The sequence below is a fragment of the Glossina fuscipes genome, unplaced genomic scaffold (genome assembly GCF_014805625.2).
Source record: "Glossina fuscipes isolate IAEA_lab_2018 unplaced genomic scaffold, Yale_Gfus_2 222, whole genome shotgun sequence".
In the NCBI taxonomy this organism is placed as follows: domain Eukaryota; kingdom Metazoa; phylum Arthropoda; class Insecta; order Diptera; family Glossinidae; genus Glossina; species Glossina fuscipes.
This window is the reverse complement of record NW_023998565.1, coordinates 1,154,383-1,181,179: the sequence shown is the minus strand read 5'-3', so window position 1 is coordinate 1,181,179 and position 26,797 is coordinate 1,154,383. Positions and strand designations below refer to the sequence as shown.

Below are 26,797 nucleotides of genomic sequence, written 5' to 3'. Positions count from 1 at the left end.
CTTTTTTTCAGTTCTCAAATACAGTGGATAAGAGTGCGTAAGAAAACCACAAGATAACAAAACAAACAAATAAATAAAAATATATATATATAGGTGAAAACCATGGTGTGCAGTTTTCAGCAAATGTCAATGATTTGCAGGTTCGTAAATGCGCAATGCACACACATTTTATGTGCTTTTCAATATATGCAAGAACAGTAAGTCAAAAATAAATTTATAATGAACATTTTTTAAAATGCTTTAACCATCTTTCCATTTCTCTGATTATTACGTGGTTTGTGTATGTTTACATTTTTAACGGAATCTCGGAATTTAAACTAAACTTCCGTGAAATTTATCAAAATACTTGAAACAGTTTTTCAAAACACAATAAACCTAATTCCTGCGGCTTTTGCTTTTATTCTCCAAGTAACTAATTATTGGTGGAAAAATGAGCCAAATAAAAATATGAGGTTTCAAAATAGCAATATAGTAAAATAAAAATGAATGTGTAAACAAGTCAAATAAAAAGAAACTTTTCGTACAGGCAAATTTTGCAGTTAAAAAAGCATTTATTTTGCCAGCGATTGGTTCGCATAAATTTCATATCCTTTCAAGTTGATTGCTCCACTGTTTTAATATTTTCTGGTGAGATGGTTCATTCCATTGCACGTATCAATTTGTCGAAATCACATACAAATCGAACACCAGTTATGATTATTTTAGTAGCGTGTAGGATGTCTTACGAACTGCTTGCGCGATCAGTTTAAAAAGCAATTCAATAACGCAAAAATTTGCGGGATTTCTCACATAGTCTTCAAAGAAAGCTGAGCGGTTGCGGGCAATTCGAACAACGAAAATTCTCTGTAAATTTGTGAACAAAATGTAAATTTTAATAGAGGTTTCAAATTGTCGTTTTATAAATATGATATCAAAACACAATAAAAATATGACGGTTGTAGAAGAAAACGCAAAAAAGCAATCGTATTTAACGATAAATGCCAAGAATGAAACGCCTACAAATTTAAGTGCCGACATGATAGAATGTGTTGAAGAATTACTGGAAAGTGATAAGATTATGGCAAATGTCAAAGAAAAATCACTACAAGTGACCAACGAGGTACAAGTACAGCAGTTAAGTTTCGGGGTTGATCGCTTATTAAATCGCAGCGAAGACACGCAATTTAAAATAATTGCTGAACAATGTGAATCGGTTGAGAAGTTATGTAACGAAGCAAAAATTTCAGTTAAGTGTTGCGATAATGCGAATTCCAGTTACTCATGCTGTTCATATCCAAAGTATTCGGTAGCGAGTAGGCAAGCGGATGTCCAACATTCACGTCATTTAACATACACCGTAAACTCGTGGCAAATAACTCCTGCCCCCGCTATACCGAAAAATAAGATCCAGGATGCTTTTATGGATTCAAAAAATATTATAAGACCTACACCGATACGTGCTTTGGGAAACCCGATTAATGACAGCGGTAATGTTTCTGCTGAAACTTCTTGAATAAAAAATTTCTTTGATAATTTAAAATCAGTTCAAATGTGAGAATAACAAGCTGTAGTCTCATCAATAGAAGTGAATTTTCCACAGTAATTTATTTTTGTTCTTGTATACAAAATACAAATCTTAAAACATAAAGAAAAATTGTTCGGATTTTTTAAAACCATTGAAGGCGTTGCAGCTCAGAAAGAGCAATGCCCCTTTTTTTAACGTCCCCAGCTGTTATAATATAGATCGAAAAAGCCTGAAAATTTTCTGAAAATATCATTCAAAATCAAAAGAAACATTGTCAGATTTTTCCTAACATTATTTTAAAAATAAATAAAAACACCATGGTGAACCACGACCTACCCGTAACATGGTCCTGAAACTGTAAGACACGTCTATTAAACTTACTGGAGTCTGATTAAACAAAGCCATTGAGATAAATGCTGGAGAGTAGAGTGCACCATACTCATTCATATGAATAGGCACATACTAAGTTTAGGTGCGTGAACGAAAGGAAGCACACATCAGAAATCTACAAGATATATAGTTACGCTTAGCAAGTTCGGAATGAGTGCGATTTTGCTATAATAACTCTGAAAATTTAATGAAAAACAAAATCTGACTAACCTGCCGATACATTTGTCTCAAGCGGTTATAAGTTTGTTACTTGTTTAGTTTAAAAATTTCCCCGTTTCCGGATGAGATGCGGCAGGATTATTGTAAATTAGCGCATTTTTTGCATCCGCTCATGTGCTTTCGTATTCATGAAGCGTATTATTGATTGCAAAGCTATATTTGTTTAAGATATTTTAAATCCTATAATATATAATAAAATTTTTTAAATCAAATCTTTTACCTTACACTTCAGTTTTTTTAATTTTTTCTCAATTCAATTAAATGTTCCGAAATTTGCTTCATAAACCGTGTTCGTTAGTCCGTATTGTTTATGAAAATCTCTTTAAATAATTTTCAAAGGGTTGGTTCGAAAACATTACACGATATGCTATTTTAAGTAAACTTTATGCACAGAAACTGAAAATAATCATCTCTCACTGAATTCATACTCCTATCAAGTTTTGATGTCTGTTATCTTCTCTCGCGGTCTCTTTGAGTCCTTTACTCCTATCATTGTATGTGAATACGTATGCGTCGATTTGTCATTAAAATTTAATTAAAAAATGTTAGGAGTGACTTTGCGCAATGCAATGTCCAAAAATACCCATTACTTCTCTCATCTTTAATATAGGATATGTTAGTGCTTAAGTGGTTATGGATAACAATAAACAAGTCACTAAAGAACCCATATTCGATATCCTCTTAAGAATGTGAGCGTTTTTTAAGTAAGCGATAAGTGGTCTATTGGGACCTGTGTTAATCGAAGGGAGCAATGTGTACTAATAACAGCGGCCAGAGCAGGAGAGTCCGGATTAGAACTCTGTAAATATTTCCTCTCATATTGTGAATTTTGGTTTTTCGTCCCAGCTACATCGATTGTTGTTGACAGCCTAGTGATGGGTTCATTTGATGGGAATAAACCATAAAGAAACAAAACCACCATTATATAGAACTGCCTGCAATATACTTATACTGCCCATTAAAAAAAAATTAAAGTAAGCAGCATTTGAGCCATATTTTCCCTTTAATGTTGAAGCATCCATCCAGGTTGCTATTTTAGATAATAGAAATCGGCTATAACGGTAGAAAAAGCTAAAAATTTACATAAAAAATCATTCATGGCAGGTGTCGTAACCTGGACAGCATATTTTTGCTATCAATGGCATTGGCAATGGCATTCTTTGCAATACAAAATTTCATCTTTTCCAAGTTAAGACTAGCGTTATTTAGCAATTTAAAAAAAAAAAAAAAAAACGAGGGATTAGTCATTGGAATGTTGAATAATTATTAATTTTTAACCTTAAATTGATGCTTTTCGTCTACTCTACAATTTTTAAAACAACATAAAAAAAATTTCTCGTCGTTTGGGAGCCTTTGTTTGCTTTCTTTGCTGCATTCTTCCTTTTTTATTTATACATATTAGGTAAGTATTTTGCATGTTTGACTGTTTTCTATTTTATTTACGTAGGTTTTTCATATTGGGTACGATATTGGGATTTTCGTAGTGCAAAAATGGTCCACAAAAAATTCTCCCACAGACATAGGTCTGCGGAGAATTTGAATTTTTTTTATGCTCACTATGAAGGCAGAAGCATTAAAAATTTATTTGATATATTTCAAAGAGCGAATGCTAGATTTTTAGGTTTTCTGTCTTTTCCACTCCACTTTAAAATTATTCCAAAAAATTTCGTTTCTGCTCTAAAAAAAAAATTTAGTTATTTTAACGGAAAGCGCACATAATAAGTAAGGTAAGGTGTGATACTAGGTTGTGGCTTTTTTTTCTAAGAACAATTTTATTGTGCCAGTACAAGTGTTCATGGACATTACGTCAATTGTATCATGCATGTATCTTAAATTGGAAGTAAAGAAATTTCTTCGAAACTGAAATATGAAACTATCAATGTGTTTTTCTTGAAACCGTTTCTTTTGGGCTCGCCGTGCCTCTGACTTTTTCATTTTTCATTCGGGTGCGTTGAAGTTCCAATGAGCATCGTGTGATTTGCTATTTTGATGGCTATTTTCAAACGAAGTACGAAAAAAACATTATCTTTCAAAAGCTCTTCTCTCCCCACGCCTATTGTTTCTAAAGAGTTAATGTGCATTCATACAATTTAAATTGCACATTGTCTCAAACTTTCAAATCTTAATGAGCCTTTTTCTTTTTCGTCCGTCTTTGAACAATTGTAGTCTTAGCGTTAAGAGAAACAACATAGTTTTTTGCTAATAGATTTACAAAATGAAAACATCGAAGTATCCTCACCAATAACGTTTGTCCTTACTGAAATTTTGGAAGAGTCTGAACCGTGACAAATTTTTTTTTTTTTTAATATTACTCAGGGCATGCTCCTTATACGTGCAACAAAGTGACTATCGAAAAAAAGTGAGATAAGAGAAAGAAAGAAGGTAGTTGAACGCAGCATATTGATTGTGTGACCAAGCTGCAAATGTTATGCCTTTTCCGACTGGGCACTCACTACAACTACCGCCGAAGAAAATTCCACCGCACTGAGATTTGAACCTTTGAACGTTGAGTTGGTAGTCGCGCAAATAAAAGATTGATGGGAAAATTTTTGTGAAGAGTTAATATTTGCGAAATTATGAGTTAGATTTCCCAAGAAATATCTTCCAAGAATATTAAAATATGACTAACATTGAAATCCATCCAACATTTTTTGACACGCTGCCTGAGAATAAAAGGTATTTTACACAGGTTATACAGAGCCAATGATATATTCTCATTCGCTTTTCATTGAAACTGTCACGAAGTGAAATCACAAAAATTAATATAGTATAGGATAGGAACTGGAAATTTAATAAGAACGTTCGTCAATTTATTAAGAAGCTCGATCTAAGAACTGAGTATGAGCTACTCAGGCGCATGTGCCGAGAACCGCCATAAAAATCTTTTAAAAATCAATAATTTCTGTTTTATCAAGCGCTTGCATATATTTTGCGACATCTATTTGTGAAAATGATAAAGTAATGCGAAGTCTCAATGTACGCAACGGTTAAATTTGATAATTTTGATCTTTCTCTACAGACACTGACTGTTTTCCATTTAGTATTATTGAGTTGTTCAGCGCATTTTCAACATTAATTACTTTTGTTGTTTGATTTGAAAAAATCTGCTGCCGAATTGCAAGATTTCTTCGACGAAAATCCAGATCAATCTCAAAGAACTTGGGCAAAGCTTAGTCATTGATGAATCTTAGATGTTTACTTGCAATGAGAAAAATACAAAATGCGGGAAAATAGCCAGCTAGACAAAAAAAGACGAATTTTCAGTGACGTGTTATGACCGGCGAAAAGGATAGCTATCCACAATAACGACGAGGCAAAATATTCATGGCCATAAAGTTTTCCTATTCACATGGTGTGATCAACAAGGTGCATTATATTACGAGCTGCTAAAATTCAATAAAACTGTTACTGCAGATGTATAGCAACTTCAATTGAATAAATTGAACGATGTGTTCTTGCAAAAAAGTCCAACAGTAGTGGCTAACAAGCGTAAAGACATCCACTTGTATGACAACTCTCGGCCACTCGTTGCAAGAGTTGTCAAGGATATAGTGTTGCAGCTCGAATGGGAAGTTGTAGCGCACCTAACGTTCTCCTTAGCGCCTTCTGATTACCACTTGGTCGGGTCGATGGATTATGACTTGGCTGGCAAGCGAAAATGGATCGATGATTGCATAGTCGTCATGTGGTTCTTTCGAAACAGTTGCCAGAAAGATGAGAAAAATGGTAGAAAATGGTTGCAAATATTTATTAGTGTATATTGTTTTAATTTTTCTCAATAAATGCTTTTTCCAAGCAAAAAAATGATCAGAATAAATGCAATCACCTGTTATTTTTGTCAACAACATTCATCGCCATGGAGATCTTCCCGACAAGATGTTAACGATATACTCAGTAGGACCACAATGTTCCTGATCGGTTCCAGTGCGATCCAACAATATTTCTGATCGGTTTGCTAACATGCTCAGCTTTATTATATAGAATATATTTTTAAGTCCATTTCTAATTTATTTCAATTGGCTGAGGAACTTGCTGGTGCTCACAGGGAGAGCACAAAGGAAATTACTTGTGAGGAACCCGGATTCAGGACTTTGTATTTCCATCAGGCGCCTGGAGAAGCTCCAAGTTTATTACCGTAACATACGGATATATATCCACGAAAGTATAGTAACAACAATATAATAACAACTACGTCCAGAAAACACAAGCGAACATCATTCTTATCAAACTGTATTGTTTTATTTACAAAAAGATCCGCCTACTACTTACTTCTAAATATCCGCCTGAGTGGCCGAGTAGGCAAGAGTCTCGACTAGCAACTCAACGGTCGTGGGTTCAAATCTCAAGTGCGGTAGAGTTTTTAATAAAGCCGAAAGCCTTAGATGCTAGTGCTTTAAGACTTTAGTCTTAGAATTTATTCTCTGGCTAAATTTATAATAATAATAATAATAATATTTACAAAAAGGGCAACGAATGCAAGTGATGGAATACAAAATTGTTGAATAAATGTAAAATAAGATGAAAAGTCAACCATTTAACTGGTAACTGTCAATAGCTAAATTATATTAATTGTAGTAGGTCGAGAAAATTTTCAGACGGAACTTAGGAATGCCAGTATTTACCCTTTTATTTACTTATTTGAACATTTTTAGCTAAAAATGTTCTTAACTGCTATTGTTACAATAGGAGTTACATCAAATAACCACTTAAGTGTGTCAACCTGCGATGATGTCGCAACACAAAATTTTGCACACTTTTCATGACGTATGTATTCATCATACACAGTTAACTGCTTAACGACAGAAATGATTTTAGAAAGAAAAAGCGAACAGAAGGCCGGTCGTGGTAGCAAAGTAATTTTTCACTTATTTTCATGGGAACAAACCGAAGTTTGCACCCCTTCACCGTCACAATGCATAATGTTCGAAAAGACCTTATAGGAAGCATTACCAGAACTTGTGTCGACATGGCATAGACAGATATATAAGTTGAAATCAATTCAGAATTTGTTGCTGATTAAAAACACACCTAGTGAATGTTGAAAACGGTTCGGCGAGTTGAATATGCTCCCATAGACATCAAACCAAGAACCATGGCAGAACATCCACCGTATTTTTCAGCTGGTAATAAATTTTGGATTGCCGTCCATTACCATTAGGATTCCTCCTTACTTTATGTTCACCACCGTGTTCGAATACATGAAACTTGGACTTGTTACCAAAAATTATAATTTTCCCTAAAGTTATGTCTTAATTTTTGTGGAGTTTTGTAACTGGAGCCATTTATCATATTAACAGCGCTTAAAAATGGGTCTTTGATATGTGGCTACGAAAATCGTTAGCTCTTAGAACACGTCCAACTCATTCGAATACTGATTGGATTACATTTTTCTAAGCCTCTTGAAGTGCCCACTACATTAGGTTTGGGTTCGATTGCTACGATACTGATGATACTTCGATTTTTACACTCTGTAAGACTGTTTGGTTGGACTACTCGATACCCAGTTTCTGGTGTATTTACGTTATTGTTATCTTTGATAACAATTTGGACAGTAGCACGACTACGTCCAATTGATTTTGCTGTTTCTCCGCAGAATTTTCCTTACTTCTTAACTTTATAATACTATATCTAATCTCATGAGAAACTGCTTTGCGCTTTTTCGTGTTTTTATTTTTTGCTTATAACTTAAACAAAATTTTGAAGTGTTGCTTAATATGAGTCTTTGTTTCTTAAGAAATATATTTTTTGATCGTCAAGCCAGAACTACATTTTTTAATAACGGAAACCTCAATTCTTGGTACTGTATGTAGACTTTATTTTAAATACAGTTCATGTATATATTAGTTTGGGGAAAAAGAAATCCATTATTTTTTCGGTAGATGGCTGCACTGATAGATTTCTCGTAAAGTATCGATCAAACAATTTTATATTTATGCTCGTTGGAAAGGTGACATTTCGCAGTAAAAAAAATTCTTTTGCTGTTTTTTGTTTGATGCATTCAGTTGTGAGTTACAGCGTGTTAAAAATGGAAGTGAACAAAGAGAAAATTCAGTACATTTTACAGTTTTTCTTTGACAAAGGCGAAAATGCAAGCCAGGCGGCTAAAATTGTGAATGGTGTTTATGATTCCGATACTGTAACAGCCAGTTATACGCAATTTTGGTTTCGTAGATTCCGTTCAGGAATTTTTGATGTTAAAGATGCACCCCGCACAGGTAGGCCGGTCGTCGAAAATGTCGATAAAATCGGAGAAATGATCGAAGTTGACCGGCATGTTAGCAGTCGTAACATCGCCCAGGAGCTAAAAATCGACCATAAAACAGTTTTAAACCATTTACTGGTTTCAAAAAGAAGCTCGATGTTTGGGTGCCACACCAATTAACAGAAAAAAACATGATGGATCGAATTTCCATCTGCGAAACCTTGGGCAAACGGAATGAGATAGACCCATTTCTTAAACGGATGGTGACTGGAGATGAGAAATGGATCACATACGATAACCCTGTGCGAAAACGATCGTGGTCAAAGAGCGGTGAAGCACCTCAAACGGCCAGGAAGGTTTTGCTATGCATTTGGTGGGACTGGAAGGGGATTATTTATTATGAGTTGCAAAATTTCTTTAATGATAAAAAATTGGAATCTAGGGAGGATTGTGAAAATCGACTACTAGAGTTTTTTGCAAATAGAGACCAGGACTTCTATAAGAGAGGCATTTTGAAGTTACCTTTAAAATGGCAACAAATCGTACAACAAAACGATGCATATTTGACCCAAATCGGACAATCCGAAGCATGTTAAATAAAGTCCTGAAGTTCATATAAAAATAATGGATTTCTTTTTCCCCAAATTAATATATCCAATTAATGGAGTTTTGTAGCCAGACATACATGAATACATACACATCTAAATGCGCATTCATATTGGCTCACTTTGGTACAATATATGTGCATGTAACGACGATAGCTGTAGTGTTAACATGATGGGTGTCCAAAATAAAATCAATAAAACTCTTCTTGCTTTTATAAATGAATTGATAACTAAATTTTTTAGGAGTTTTTTGTCACAATATGGTTCCAAACCGTTCTATTACTTTATAATTTAGTTTAAAACGAATTCGAGGTAATATGTTCGCTTTCGTAGCATGTTAGTATTTAATCACAATAATTATTCAAATTGTTTATTATTTATTCTCCGCATGTTTAAATTATTCTTTTCTTATGAAAATGAAAATACCATTTGGTGCCTATCGTGTTCAGTATTATTTATAAAGATATAAGAGTATTTTATATGGTTGCTAGATAGAGACCGCCTTCAGCTATTAAGTGATCAAAGAATTTATCGACTGACAAAAACGTTTTGCATATTGCATTAGAGAAGACTCCAAATAAATTCAGATGAATTTTGATCCGCAAATTAAAATAATGACGCATACATGTGCAATAACTGAAATAGATTAATTAGAAATGCATACCATTTCGGCTACTTCTACTTAACGTATTCATATTCTTACCGATTTCCATTGATTGGAAATCAAGATTTATTTTGCATATAATTCGCTCTTGCCGATAAAATTGAGTGTGTGCATAAGCGTGTTGTGCGTATATAAACTTACTCGCGTAACACTCCGAGGTGCTTCTAAGTTTCATTTACAAAAATTCTCGAAGCTCGTCTTCTTTGTCATTTGTTCTTTTCTTGGCTAATAAAGCCATCACTATCCTAACAATTAAGAAAATTATACTCGAGTGTCTCCAAATCTTCTTCACGCATCACCTCTATCTCCAAAGAGAAAAAAACTCAAAAAAAAAAAAAATTGATTAATAACAGTGGGCGATCGTGATCGTTTTTTTCCATTTTTTGATCAAAATGAGTACATCCTCTTTCTTCGGCGATGGCTATGAAAACCTGTTATGATAATCAGCGAAAACTGACAAGTTCAGTTCGCGCCATCTATAGTTCCTAGAGTTTTCAGCGTTTAAATCTATCTTTCAATCAATATTTTTTGCATATTTCTTAACATTTAGGAAGAATTTCCCAATGGATTTTGTTTTCGTAGTTGTAAAGTTATTAAGTATCATCTAGTTCTCAATAGTTAAATATCGTAATCTGAGCCTGGTAAAATAACAAATTATTCATTTTCGTCACACACATAAGGATGGAATTACATTCAATTGAGACTCCTTATGGCAACGCAGAAATGTACGCCGTTCATTACTCATTCGTCCACAAAATTAACTCTCCATTTTTGAAGGGTATCTGATTACATCTGTAAATAAAATAAACGCGAGAAAAGCAAATTGAACCAAATACTAATAGTAGTTTTGATATTGTAGTAGTTATGATATTGCATCAAATTTTAATTGATCTATTTATCAAAGGGCTTTATGATTCTAAGTGATTTTCAACTCTTTAGTGTTTATATTAAATAATTTACTATAATGGTTTCCTTTATATTAATTATTTTAAAATGTTTTTATTAATAACTTATGAAATGAACCGGTTATTTATTATTGATCTGAAGTTTCTTATAAGCATTAACAGATAGCATAGGCTAAATAAAAAATTCTGTGCACCCACTAGTATATACACAACGAGCGATTTCGCTTACTTGTTTACTTCTTATGTAGCATTACAAACATTTAGTATGTGTATAAATATAATTATAGTTAATGCAAGCTACTTTACATTAGTAAATTGCAAACAAACAATAATGCAAAGGTAGGAGGGAGATTCTATTGGTCTTGAATATAGTTTTGTCAGTCGTAGCGCACAGACTACGCCACCCTACGTTTAGCATTAGTATATTAAATTAAAAATTGACTAAGCATTTTTTTTTTTGCATTATTTGTTAAGGGCTAACCTTAGTTCTCATTAGTCTAGGATTCAGTTAAATTTATATCAAGTACTTATGTATTTCATTAGCAAATATATATCAAATTTGCGCGTTCTCTTAATTTTATGTGAACAACTACACGCACCATTGAATACCTCACCTTGCAGATATTCATGTAATAGCCTTTCAAAATATGGCGTTATGCGGGAATTGGTTGGACAAGGGATCCGATCTGAACCGTTTTCAATACTAAAGTACTAAAAGTACTAAATTTTATCAGAATAATTCAAGAATTGCCGATTGTAGGTTGGACATAAAAAAATAAGACAAAAGATTGAGTTAGAAAGTGATTTTGAATCGATAAGTATAAGATAAGGTAAGTCTATCTCAAATCCTTCTAGGCCTTAATACATCCGCACAGATTTAGTATACCCATGTGCAATAAGTGGGGTAAGGTATAATGAGTATCGGTTACAAATGTATGATAAAAAGCGTTTTAAGCGCTTATTTGTAAACCCACGAAGTTCACATTACTCGGCGTTGGCATCTGTGGCGACTTTGGTAGTATGGGGCTCAACGATTGTTTGAAGTTCAAAAGCTTTTGCTGAAATGTTACCAATTTTGCTATCTTACAAACCAATCTTAACTTTTCGTGGTGTTTTACTACATTTGCGTATTCGCATTTGAGTTATTAATATGAACCAACGCTTATGGCCAACGTCACACATGATGACATATATATACGCGTATACATGATACTAAATAAATTTAGGAAATTGAATTTGAAGCTAACTTTTGAACTAGTTCTCATATTCGACAATGTTCTCCTACAGAAGGTTTAAGAAAATATGTATGTGCCTGTTTCTTATTTTTATTGTTAAACATATTCTGGTTTATTTTCTCTTGATATAGATTCTAGGGCAATTTCTCCCTCTTCGTATTACTCCCACATAATATCATGCAATTTGCATATTGAGCTTTCGTTACGCAAAGCTAGGTCCGTGCTTGGTTTTATAAAGAGGTGGCCCAAAGAGCTTCACCCTTACATTAAGAAAAGGCTGTACATATGTTTGCTTAGACCTCGAGTATGCTTCTGTTGTGTGGTCCCCTTCACATAGATGTTATGTAGATTCAATTGAATCTGTTCAAAAGCAATTCCTGCTGTTTGCCATTAGGAATTCGGGGAACCCTTGTCTCTCTGCTTCCTTATAAAAGTATTATTATTATTATTATTATTATTATTATTATTAATTTCGCCAGAGAAATAAATTCTAAGACTAAAACTCTTAAAAGCACTAGCATCTAAGGCTATCGGCTTTTTATTAAAAACTCTACCGCACTTGAGATTCGAACCCACGACCATTGACTTGCTAGTCGAGATTCCTCCCCTTCGGCTACTCAGGCGGATCTTATAAAAGTAAAGTAAGTTGCTTTTGTTATTCTTACCATCACTTGAGAAAATTAGATTTAATCTTGGTGTTTCCTTCTTAATTAAATTAAAAACCAAACAGCTACTTAATGCGCGCTATTTTTCTATGTCGTATTTAAATTAACTTGCAATCTTAACAACTCGCTATAATTCCAAAATTAATTGGTATTGTTTACTGTTATCAGTTGTCAAGCTTCTGCATATTTGCAACAGCTTAAGGGGTTCGTCCCTAACGTGGATCTGTACTGGTTGTGGGTTTATCCCTGCACCAGCTGTGTACATGCTGTTTTTTCTTTCTTATTTATTTATACATGAATTATTATTTGATTATTTATTTGTTTTTTTTTTTTTCTTTTCTTTACGCACTTTACAATAGTTTCAATAATAATTAGTATAGGATTTACTTCTAAGACTCTGAATTCGGCCGTTGGTTCATTTAGTTGAGTTTCGTGTGGATAAATAAAGAAATCCAGATAACGTAACTTAGGTGTAAGCTACGTTTTACCGACGGCCTCAAATGTTGGTCTGAAGCTAAAACAATAAAGTTAAAAAAGATCCTCCAATATAAATACGGTAGATGTCGAATGCTGTTGAATTTAGCGCAATGGTGTCGAATCTAACAGGTTTCTTAGCAAGCACCGATACTATCCGAGGGTTAAATAATTCAGCTTTATTTGATGAGTTGGTTAGAAAATCACCTACGCCAATAAGAGGGGAATGGGATAGATTTTCTCTCAAAATCCTGAGTCGTTTCCTTGTTGTAAAAAAATTCAACTATTGTTTAGCTGAATATAAAACCATTCATCACTACAAAAAAACCAATGAAAATACCTTAATTGTCAACGTACATCGGTTTTATAAACATCATATCGCATATTGGACCAGCTGTAATTCAACATGTTAGAGTTATTTATACCTTAGCTAAACTAAAACGTGGACAGAGATTCTAATCATCTCCGCGAAATCGACAAAGTAAAGACGTGGTCTTAACAGCTGTGACGTGGTCCTTTACATCCAGAGCTTTTTTAAAAAGATGAAATTTCAATACTATATCTTGTTATATGCACGTGGCCGATTTTACTCATTTTCGTAGATATACTGCCGGCTCCCCGTAGAACAAATGTGGGAATTTTTACAAATAAATCCATTTTAAGATGCGATTAAGGGGCATAAAATCTAATTGTTGTGCTTTTGAAAGCAGAGGTGTGGTTGCCACTTATGTGATGTTGTAATGACTTTAACCGATTTCTCTGAGTTTTAATAGGAACTTGCCTATGATAACTTACAATGTTCTTCAAGGTTTTCTTGAAACGAAAATCAGATAAATTTTTCTTAGAAATTTTTGGGGTAGGTTTTCTGGAAACGAGTGACAGCTAATAAATACATAGCAGTCACCAAAAAAAAAACATTTATCGCATATGTTGAATAAGTTAAACACTATCTTATATTACCATCATAGCGTTTACATTGTATCTTACTTTTCTATCAATATAAAAATGTTTTATTTGCGTTCGCCTTTCTCTTTGGAAAGAACTTTCCGAAACTATCTCAATTACGCCTGAAATAATTTATTTATCCCTTCGAAAATTCTTCCTGAAATCTCCTTAAAGTTATAGATTTCAAACATAACAGCGTTAAGCATAACCATTATTCAAAAGACTTCTGCGAAACAGCAAGTTATAGTCGCCCTGATGATTATACCTATGCATAATTTTTTACACTCAACGTTTCCATTTTCACAATGGTACCATACACTTGCTCGGTGGATACTGCACATACAAAAGAATTAATAATATTTTTTAATTCTTTAGAAAAAAGAAATGGTTTTTAACATTTTTGAGGCTCTGCAGCAGAACTTCGAACTATTCTGCCTGTTGCTATGAAGAGATACAACTTTGGTCCTCTTAGCACGAGGCCGATAGTTGACTCTTGGAGTATAGTCTTGGAGCGTAGTCTGTTCAGGGGAAAGAAATTTAAATGTTGATAAAAATAACAGAATAAATTAACAGTTATTCTCTCAATTAATTAATTAACACTTATTATACAATAGCACTTCGCTAAAGATAGTTCTTCAATTATTTTCGGGACAAGATACTTTTCATTTTTGATGAGAGCCTATATATATGATTCACATTAAGTGCGGTTAGTTTTTAGCTCAAATTAGTATTGTCGATAAAGTATCGTCACAAAATATCAAAAGTGCATGTCTTTGTCATATAAAACCCCACCTTTCATAGAATTGATTACCAAGAAGAGAATTGAAAATATTGGTCTAAAATGTTTCAGGTCTATTTAATGTCATAAAATACTATCACTTAACGATTTTTATTGCCAAATGTTGACAACTGCAAATTTTACATACACAAATACAATGAAATCTTCAAAATAAGGTGTGATTGGTCCTATTCAGTCTATTTCTAAGGGGAGTTCAAATCACAAAAGAAAAGTAAAAAGTACTCCTTCCCATCTTGCACTTCTTATGCTCCGCAGGGGCACATAGTTGCACAAAAAAAAGCGGAGTCACGAGAAGCAATATTATTGTGAAAAATTCCACTGAATAGCTCATGGAATAACATTAATTCAGGACCTGTTAGCATTTTCAATATATGCGTCTATTAACTTAACCCCACATTATCGTTTAAAATTTTAGTTTTGCTTTTGGGAACTTTGAAACCGTTTCAAATAAATACCCGTGGCCACAAAGATTAGGGCATTCATTACTAAGGAAGGACCTTAAAATAGCAGCTTTGCAACTCTTCCACCTACAAAGGTGAGCTATTCCTTAGCCCCTTTCACTAAATCTTAGCAAGATATTATTACTCTTAACTTTAAATATCTGCCCGCATATCACAAAAACCAAGTATAAAAATTATTTTCACCGTTTCCTACGTGAACACAATGCTCATGGTCGTGATGTTGTTGATCGTTCGAATTTCGCTTATTGTAATGTATAGGACGCCACTTGATGTCTGATTGATAACTCAAGCTGTGAAGTCCCGAGTTCGGCATCTGATTAAACTAATTTATTTATCAACGAGATATTTGATTTAAAACTTCTATCTGCAAAAGACAAATTGTTCATCCTTCATTAAACCAAAATAATTTTATAAATTTGGAAATTTAAAAAGAGTAATTTTTATATTTTTTTCATCAAACTGTTTTAATGGGATTGAATGCTCTGACAAGCACGGTATGTCCAAACTTTTTGCCACCGTAAATGTTTTGCCATTTCCGATTCCACTGATAGGTACTACCCTCATCATCTCGATAACACTATTTCGATTCCTGTCTTGGAAGTTTCTAAATGTATCGTATTAAAATGTTTAAGAACACTAAAACATTGTTGCGCGCCTGGTTGTGATAGCATTCATGATATCGATGTGACATTTATTGCAAAGTTGACTACTTTACCAAAACCGTTTGAATGAATCGTTACTAAGCAATTAGTTTCCTGCACTAAATCAATCATTTATTTCTCCATTTCAGCATATACTTGCCTTGTTTAACACTTTAATGGATCGTAGATATATGCCGAATACACTGATTTTAGGCTCTTAGTCGACTTAATCATAAATAACTATAAAAATATTGTTCCAGTTCTACAACCTCTAATAAATTTTCCTAGATGCCTCGGCTTAAGCCACTTTGAATCTTTTACTTGTCTTGTATACCAATGACCTACGTTCGCCGATTATATCCAGCCGTATCTTAATGTATTCTTTTCCTTCAATTTACAGTCTCCTATCTCCTTCAATCTGATTTAAATAATTTGGTTTCATTGTGCTTATTTAATTCTGTGACATTAAGCCTAAAAGAGGACTGCATGCCTCGTTGACTGACATAAGCTGGAAAATGTAGATTAGTTCATTCATTTAGGGGTCCTTAACCTGCATACAGCGGTCGTCATAAATAAAACTAGGCCAACGTGGGCGTTTGTTAATCCATGCGCCCCATAGTTCGGCAATCCATACGTTGTAATGATGCTGTGCATAAACTTGCTTTTATCGTATGGTTTCTCTCTCCTTTATCTTATGTAGACCCAGTACAATCAATTCAGAAGCAACACTTGCTGCTCCTAGTTAGGAATTCGAAAATCGTTTATGCACCTTTCTTAATTCACTTAATAAACGGTATTATTAATTCCCGTCGTTTATTAGAAAAGGTGAAGTTCGTTGTGCCTAAACGCGGCGATATATGATATACATGTAAGGAGTAATCTCAAGCTTTTCTGTCCATTTAGGATCTACCAAGAGGGAGTAGTACTTGTTTATATTTGCCTTAAAAGTGCAAACATCAGGTACGGTGGGTGCTGGGAGATTGTTTCAAAGGCGGGTAATGCATTGAGAGAACGACGAGTCACGATAGCGTGTCATGCAATACATTAGCAATTTCAGAAAGAGCAGGTGGGGGCGTTAATCCCACTGGGCTAAGTCGTGTAGCCCTGTTATAAATCTCTGTTATTTCCGTACAACCCTTGCAAAGGTTGTACCTAACAGCAAGCATTACACATATCACATTACGCCAATCTATTTATTCAGATTCTATAACTGTTCCCCTAATTATTTACTGCCGCTAAATTTCATTTGTAAATAAATAAATAAATGCTTCAAAACGCGATGGTGTATCAAATTTCATCAAACTACCTACGACCGGGAAATTGAGCACAAGTTATGTATAATGAACATTATACCGGCGAGAAAGACAAAGTTCCGATTTAAAAAACAATTCGCATTCAGTTGTAGTATGCAATGGCGAAAAGGCAGCCACAACAGAATTAAAAAATTTCAGTATGTCGCCATTTTCCTCAACAAATAAGTAATATATATATATATCGGTAATATATATATACAAAGTGCATAGATGTGGCGTAGGAGGTCGCTTGAAAGCTAGAATAGTGTACGGTTTAAGATAGTGAACCAAGTTTAGTTTTAGTACAAAATAAGGTGCGGAATATGTAAATAAACAATATTTATAAAAGGCTTATTTTCCGCGAATGAATTTTTGTATTTACGATTTCGTTAATTAAAAATATATATTTAAAAAAATTGTATGATTTCTATAACAGGCTTAATTAGTTGAATATTTATAAAGCAAAATCAGATTCAAAACCTATATGTCTGTAATTTGAAGTGAAAACTCGTACCAAACCGTAAATGCATCTTCCTCCGTTTAGGTCTGTTATTTGATTGCTCGATTGAGGAAAAATTTTGGGATGGTCCATCCTGCCCCATTTTCAACCTTAGAAAATTTCCGCTAACTCTTAAAAAACATATCAACAATATTTGAAAATTAAACGAGCGTAAAAGAAGCTAAAGCACTCACCATATTTAAATCAAAAATTTTCAACTAAATATTAAGTTTAAATTCCGCGCGAATATTTATCAAAACTGTCTCATTACTGAACGCTCACAATTAGTAAGGAACTGAGCGGCTTTTATATATTTACCTTTATTTGATTGGTATTCAAAATTCGATATAAGGCAATTATTAGTTTTGAGTTCTCTCTTACTTTCATTTGAAAGTGTAAATAGTGATGGGAAATTGATTGCAAATCATTGTTGTGTAAACATTCCTACTATTTAATAAAAATTTATTGATCTTTGTTGAAAATCTTTTACACATCTGCTTCGCTATGTGAGTACAATATTAAAAAAATAAATATTTATAAAATTTAATAAAAGAAAAAGAAAATATTCTTCTTTAAACTTATAAAGGAGAAAAACAATCTGCAAACAGTGGGTGGGTTGACGGCCTAATGAGCATCTTTAAGCTTTTAGAGATTTTTTACAAATATCTATCAACAGTATTAAATCTGTATGCTTCAGTGCACGCAATAGTTAATGTTCTGGTATTTTCCTCTTGGCTAATGAGACTCATTGCGTCAAGAGTGTGCATATGTTCACTGATATGATGAGTCGATGGCCGCCTGTTTTATACCACAAAATATTTTGGTATTCAAAATACCTTAATACAAACGAACATTTATTCGCAGAGTACATCCATACAGACGGCTACGGTTACGTGTTTTCTCTAATGATACCTTCCTGTGCACACTTTGAATCAATTTATAAATGTTGCCGTATTTGTTACGAGTCTTTATTGGTTTTTATCTGTAAATGTTCTCATTTATATACCTGCTGCTCTTGCCTGCTGTTCTGCAATAATTGCAATAAATTTATTTCAACGATCAGCATGTGGGTTAAAGTACTTGCATTACCTCATGGTTATGCGAGCAGATACACGCGCACAACTATATTCGGCAAAGCAAAGAGAAAATTGCCGGATATTTCCTTTTTTGTTATTTACTAGGGCAATTTAGCTAAGAGATGAATGTAATTTTTGATAAAAGCAATAATAATTAGGTATTTCAAATAAACATTTCCCTACATTGGCCTACGATGTCCAGTGACCAACTGTGAATAATGGTAAAATTAAAAATTGTAAAAAACTTAACAGGCGCTTAATTTTAAGCAGCAATAGCTTATAAATTTTTAATGAGCTATGCTAAGCGCTATGAACGGCGAATGATAGAAAACTCATTTTTTGATTCCCTTGTCACCCAATTGATTTTATAACACTGCAAACAATGCATGGAAAGGCAAATAAATTGTAGGGTGTTGCGTCTATTAAACATAGAACTATTCCTAGGACGAAAAAATACGCACTTTTTACTTGTTGTGCGAGTTGATGTTATATACTATTTACGTACGGAAAGCAATGTAATTCATATGTTCACCAAATGCTACTTTTGCAATCTGATAATCGATGGTCCATATTTTAGAATACCCTTTTTGGTTGGCTTTCAGGGAGTGACTCCTTCACAGATTCTACTTTGTCATACATATATACCTAACTTATATTTCAAGCTAGTCATGAGCATCCGTCCGCCTCCCAACGTCTGAGGTGAAATGAATGGAAAATGCTATTCGGCTTATAATTACTAGGTCGCTACACTAAAAGTTAGCCTGTATATGTTATACGCAAATATAAACATTGTCCACTACGTACATTAAAGGTGCGTACTCATTGGGGCCAAGATAACACGGAGTGAAATTGTCCTGTACAAAAGCAAAATTCGGTCGGAAAGTGAATTAAGGTCGAGTTGTTTCATCATAGACTACATGAAATACATATTTTAGAGGTTCTCAAATAGAATCAAATCATTACTACACATTACCACTCGAAAGAACTTTTTAATGAGCTTTTTATACAGCTTTTTAAGGAATTAAATCGAGCGTTAAACGAACAGCGCCAACAATGTATCAAAAGACAATCGATGATTCGTTGCAACTCTTATAATAGTACTAAAAATGCGGTAAGATTTTCCTTGGATAAGAAATAAGGATGTTGCAGGGCAATCATACAGATTATGAGTACTTTAATATTTCTTAACGGTAACATCTCCAACACTTAATAATAGATTTTATACACTTTTTATTAAAATTAAATTTTTATCATAAAACGTTTTGCTGATAAGCAGAATTACAACATTTGATTAAGCAAGTACCACGATTTTTGAAATGCAATTATATATTTAAAATAATGAACTACCTTTTAAGTTTTTATAAAGAAAATAATAGCAGAATACTAATGGACAGGGGCCGTCATATCCCGTAGTTCTCTTTGTTATTGGAATAACTTGGATATTTTCAAAAATAGGGAGTAAAAAGCAACATAACCGATAAAGAGGTTATGTAAGTGAAAACATCTTTTCGTGGGAAAGCCTTGAATGAACGAGACATTTTGCAACGCAACTTGCCGTTCCATTGTAAATGTTAAACACAATTGTTTTCTAAACAAAACAATAATAATAAAAGCGGGAGTCTCTCGTATTCACCATAATTATTGTATGGAAATCGTCTATCTTATACCTCTTATTTGTAAGCGCGCTCATATAAACGTTCATTCTGTTGCCATAAGCGGAGCGACAGCTGGCTCCCTTACCTAACACCTACTGACGATCTATGTCTGCAACTTTAAACTAAACAACTATTCTGTATTTATTTTTTTTTGCTTTTTTTTCTTTGTTGCACATTAACACATATCGATAAATACACCTTTACACTTTATATTAATACGAATGTTTCCATAATAAAAAAATCAGCCTTTTCCTCGATTAGAGCGTCAGTCTCCATGTGTTATTGCTAATTATAAAAATAAAATTAAAAGAAAACAGATTTTTGGGGTTACACATGACAACAGATGTGTAATAACCGTGGCATTTTTCTAAATCATACGTATAATTAATTGGTCTTGTTTAGAGCTTTAATTTTTTAATTATAAAATTATATTAATTTTTAGACAGGCTAAAGCGTTTGAATGAATGCATGTATATAAGCCAATGAGAGAACTTGCTATGCTCAGTGAATTCTCCAGGTAATCATCAGATATTTTGGTCGTGCTCCTTTTGTTTGAGTATGTTTCATTCTTGTGAAAAACTGCTCACGAGTGTAGACATTTTGCAAATATGAGAAGATGAAAAGCATAGTTGTTACGCCAGGGATACTTTTCTGTAGAAAGGTAACACATTAAATAATTAAGTAAGAAAAGACAATCAAATTATTGAGCGAAATATTACAATAATTTATCTATTATGTTTTTGCTGCAAAAAGACTTTTCTATTAACATTATTATACTTGCGCAAGTCTAATCGTAATGGTCCCTTCGCAAGTATCTCTTGTGTAATACCAACGCTCTGAATTGAAGTTTGCAATTTTTTTAATAGGACTCCACTCAAAGTTGTTCTGATTTGCACTTTATGAGTTTCTTACATATTAGGTAGCTTTTACACGATAATCTTCCTTTATATTAGATAACTGTCAACATTTGCATTCTAGTTTGAAGAAACTAAATTTTTTCACCCGCAAACTTATCAGAATCAGATTTTAGTAAAAATTTTGCTTAACTTAAAAAATTGCGATAAGTTTTTTAATTGAAACAATAAAAAAAATCATTTTCATTTCATCGAAGAATATGAAGAAATGATGGTTATAATTATTTCATATAAAAATGTATACATGTTTGTTTCTTTTCTTTTTTCGTTTTGTAAAAAGACTTTCGCCCAGGAGAAAGTTGCGGCTCTCCTAGCACTACAAATAAAGGAAAAGCACAACTGTTGGTATCTGCGCTGATTAAAAGTAATATGAATGACAGGCAATTAGAATTTTTTTTCCTTTTTAATATGACCAATCACTCAGGGAACATCCGCTAGCCGTCTAAAATGGCGACGTTTAGAAGTAATTGAGGAAAGAAAAATCCACTCGGCAAATGCTCTACCTTTATCATCAAAGCAATTGCGGTAATGTACGGCACCGAAGTAAACTTCACCGCACAAAAATTTCGACGCGCGAACATTGTCTTAATAGTCGAGACTCTTAGACAATGGACAAAACGAGATACATACAAAGCGGATTCATTGCTGAATGTGAAAGCGTAGAAAAAGTGTAAATTAAATTACTTACAAGAAAGAGTAGCATTACGAGATTTGTAAAGGGTGTTGCTATGAACTGAAAGGAGGAGACGACATTCATATGAAAACTTATAGTTTATACTGGTTGAGCAAAAATTCGTCATTGGACAACTTACGTGTAGACCGGGATGATCTCACCTCATATTGTAGCGAAAGCGTGTTCTTTCACTTATTTGTCGCATTTTCTGTGCCGTCCTTGCGGTACTCCTCAGTTTGCAGAAAGAACGCTAGAGACAACGTTGTAAGCAAAGAGTCCTTGAAGCTTGGTCCAAGTTCTATAAGACTGCCGAAATTGTTCGTTTTACAATCTATTTCGCCGAAAACTCGATTGAATATTCACTAATAATAAACTTACATGAACAAATGTGGAAATATGATAATTTAGCACAACCTTACTTCGAAGAGGTAAATTAACAATGGGCCGATATTCGCCATCATTTATTTGCAAAGGTGTAGTCTTGGCTAATTCCTACCAAGAGGGATATGTACATCACAAAACGATGCCTTCAATGCAAGTGACAATGTGAAGTAGTTTGAGGCGTAATAACTCGAGAAATCAAGGACGAATGTCAATATAACTTGGGTCCTGTGACTCTACTGATAACGTACTCTTGAGTGTTAAGTATCGAGAGGTGAATAAATGGAAGCTTTAAAGCGCTTGCAGAAGCTCATTTTGTGATAGATCGTAATAGTACAGGGCAGCTCCGCCTTAACGACATTAACGTCGGAATTATGTAGTAATTGCTGGAAACGACAAAAATCCGTTGTTGTTTATATCATTTCCTGCCAATCATTCCATTTGATTTGGGAAGTTCTTAGTATATTATCCCCAGCTAAATGAAGACGGCATCAATATTCGGTTGTACCGCTGGCGTTTATATTCCCGCATGGCTGCACACCTTTTCCTTACTGCTACAAGGAAAATAACGCGTCTGACTTTTTGCACTGAACTAGACTTTTTTGAAGCTCCTAAAAAATGTTGTGTACACCCAAAAGGTAATTTATGCTTTTGCATAAAGCTTAAACAGAGTATTTTCACATGGAGAAATCACCGTTTAACAAATCCTCAAAGACAATATGTCAGTCAGCTCTTAAAAAAGCCCTAAAGTAATTATTTCTATGTTTGATATGTTCATCGGTCTCTAGCATGCTTTTAAAAACGTCATATTGAAAATTATAAACAACAGGATCCTACATTATAAAAGCTATGCCGGAGGAAAAATTAGTTTCGATTCATATATCCAATGCTTCAAATACATTTTTCATGTTTTTAAAAAAAATTGCAAATATTTCTGAAAAATTAACGAATGCAACGCAAATTTTGTCAATACACTTTTTTATGCTTAGTGAACGTCTCATGTACTGATCTAATCGAGTTGTTTGAAGCCTCAAACTAAGCCAGCAGCTACCCGCCAATATATATGACTTGGAGTACACATTTTCTGAATGACTTGCTAGGTAATTATAGTAGGCGGCTTAAAAATTAAATCGCAAACAGTTTTGGCCAATGAGAACTTATAAGACTGACAAAAGCTTAAAAGTCCTAATAGAGACTTTTTGATATCGACGTATGCTTACTCGAACTCGAATAATGATAATAAGCTGCATAATCATTGTTTCAAATTCTCACCGTTACGGTCAGATTTTGTTGCTTGGCAACGTAAACACGGTATTTAAAAAGTATACTAAACTGAATTAATGATCTGCCAATTTAAACAGTGATTTATCTTAATCATTAAATCTGGTAAATAACTGTAAATTAAATATTTTCATAAAGAAGCCAAGTAAAAAACAATTGCGGAATCCGCAAATGAAAACTGTGGCAACTGTGAATACGATTTATATATAATATACCCTTTTTTCCATGAGCGGAATGAAGGCACTGTTGCAGAAGACAAATGCTATGTAAATAAATATTTTGTTCTTAACGAAGCGTAAGACACTATAATCCATCACTGGTTTTCATTTATACATCGTTAAGCCACTTGAGTTGAGAAAAAATGCCAAAATGTTAACCTCTGACCAACTAAAGAACTAAAACAAAGCAACTCATACATCACAACAGGACCTCAGGGAAGTAAACAAACGGACAAAGCATTCGAGGTAAAGAAGTCGCACACGTCTGTGGGATGTTGTATGAAGAAGTATTTTCGACACCACAGGTGCCAATGCGATGGTAAACTGTTTCCGTATATCTGGCCATTTGTCTGGTTATTTGGTTTCTTACTTATTCAGTGTGCTAAGTGCTTACTGAGCTGTTTCAACAGCACAACTATAATATATACAAGTATACGTCTGCTGTAGTAATACACTGTGTAGCAGAAAAGCGGACGAGCATTCCTATTTTTATGTGTTCGATCGCCGTACCACACAGTGATTTGTTCTTTCGCAAACATATACCACACGTTCATACACATTTATAAAGTAATATATGCTTTAATATCTAGAATCTAATCTAATAAATTCTATCGATCTTTTTTTGCGTATGGTCATGCCTATGTACATTACATATATGGGAATCTGCTTAATACGATACTAATGACGTTGTTCTTCTATCTTCGATATTGAGAAGAAAATATTTTCATTGCTTTGTTATAGCATTACGGCGCCTCATCTATCAGCGCCATCATTCGTTGTTATCTTTGATTGTTTAGATGTTCTCTTCTACTCTTTTGTATTAAACAGATCAAATCAATATCTTAAATTACTTAATATGTTTTAATATTTTGTTTTATTTTCTATATGCAATTATTTCATTTTATTATTGTTGGTTTCTTGTTGTTTTAACAACGATATTTCAACCACAAAATAAACATTTCTTTAATAAATAATGATAATATGGATTAGAACTTGATTCACTTTTTTTTCGAACGTATGTAAATTTGCTTGGTAGTTTTGTTGGTTGGCTTTTCTTTAATAATTGAACATCATTTAATTCCCAATAATTGATGGCTTCAACTTATATGTATGAAATTATCAAGGGAAGGAGCAAAGTATTAGTCATACATAGACAGCTTCCCTTTTCATTTTTCGAGAATGAACATAATTTCTTGCTTTTAATAGTTGCGTGTGTTAAAACCGAGAAAAAATGTTCTTTGATGAAATTGAACGCTGATTGAAGGTAAAGTAAGTTTTGCCAAATCATTTTAAGTAAATGATCTAAAGGTCACGAAGTTTATTTGCAACTGCTTTCAAATAAAGAAATCTATATAAGAACCATTATAATATATATTTAAAAGTTTGTTTCATAAAAGTGGAAGGCACGTGTGAAATTCGAATTATATTCCTTTCCAATAACTATTTTTCTGCGAGAAATATCATCAGTGTAAGATAAGTTATCAAACAAAGTTAACTTTTTCCGGCGAAGTCCGCCAATTTTTGATTCATTTTTCTCCATTTTTTTCAACTAGAATATAAGAAATTCGATTGCTGTATTGTGTAGTTTCCTACGTAGTATAAGAAAATTGTGTTGCCCGGGAAGAAGTACGGTTAGATATATTTTATAAATTATTCCATCTTCACTTATTGCTTTCAATTATCGGCTGTAGCACCTACGAGTGCTGTATGGGCAATCTTAATTAATTGTTTTAATATGGTGTGGAGATAATTGTGTTGAATTTTAGGTATCACAAAGTTCCTTAAAAGACTTTGCGGAAACGTCGCCATTCGACTGTCTTCCGCCAAGTTGAACTATTTTTTCATTCTGATATTGAAAATTATTAGAATTAAAACTCGTTACCGGAACATTTTTATTCTGCTTGCTCTTACTGCGTTGTCCAAAAAGTGGTTTGGGTAATGGCAATAGTTGTAAAATACGAATAATTCCCTAGAACTACGCTAGCTTTTTTTGGGAGATTCGAATCAAGATAATAATACAATGGATTAGCAGTTGCCATCAGTAATCCGCCAGAGCAAACATAAGCACAATAGTTTTATAATAATAACAAAAGATGCGTACAATTTTTATAAATTGTACAAAATAACTCTATAGCAAGTCGAGCTCGTTTAAGAGATGTTGACAGAAATTCTAAATCTACTCGTTTTTTGTTTCTAAGTTCTGATGAAAACAATATTATTAATGATAGTGATACTAACAGAGTAGTAGAAGTAGTAATGAAGTGGCAATATCTCCAAAGCGTTCACTTATTGTAATTCCTTGCCTAAGTTATATAAAACGAACTATAACGGATTTTGCAACGGTTGTTGTTACTAATGAGTTTAATTACTAAACCGTGAAAGACTGTCAAATTAAAATATTGACGACATCTATCGGTTACTACAGGAAGCAACCTAACTATTTGTGTGACAAAAGAGTCAATTTTACACCTATCAAATTAAATAGGAAACAAAACAACGAATGCTATTGAAAAACCTATTTTATAGTACTCCAAGCTGAGGCTCAAACTGCTCAGTGTCTTTAGCACTGCGTATCGTAGATTTACTAAAGATCCACTGCTAATGCTTTATGTAGATCTGGAACTGGGTGCATATAACAAAAAGACTTGCGAAGCTAAATAATTTCTTAACACTGTTGTCATTTAAAAAGCAAAGACATCTTCATCAGTACTGTCATCTTTTTCAATTGCACAAAACAAAACAAATCAAATGTGTTAGAAGTGGCTTGGATCACTTAACTATATCCTGTATTAAAAGTAACCATTCCTCTCCAACTTGTTTTAATTGTATGCAAAATCATTCGGCCAATTGTAAAAGTTGTTCTTTATACCAGCAACTTTTTAAAAACGAACTTCAAAATTCTACTCCGTGCAGATCAACACAAAGTAAGCATAATAACAACTTTTGTTTTAGTCAAGAAGAATTCTCTTTGTTTAATAAACAGCGCTCAACTGCACATAATATTGGTATGTGTAATGGTAATAATAATTTTCCTAATTACCAATACGCCGACTTATTGAAAAATCCTAATTCCTTTTTAACTATTCAGTATGTGATGTG

The 26,797-nt window shown here is 33.5% G+C and overlaps 1 protein-coding gene across 1 annotated transcript in view; it reads left to right on the top strand.

Annotated features, from left to right (window-relative positions):
* The first annotated feature begins 504 nt into the window (after positions 1 to 504).
* The window catches only part of LOC119642339 (homeobox protein H2.0), a 30,518-nt gene continuing 4,225 nt past the window's right edge, over positions 505 to 26,797 (top strand). The window contains exon 1 of the mRNA XM_038041470.1: positions 505 to 1,466. Within this exon, the coding sequence (XP_037897398.1) occupies positions 905 to 1,466 (562 nt within the window). The 5' untranslated portion in view covers positions 505 to 904. The remainder of the gene's footprint in view (positions 1,467 to 26,797) is intronic.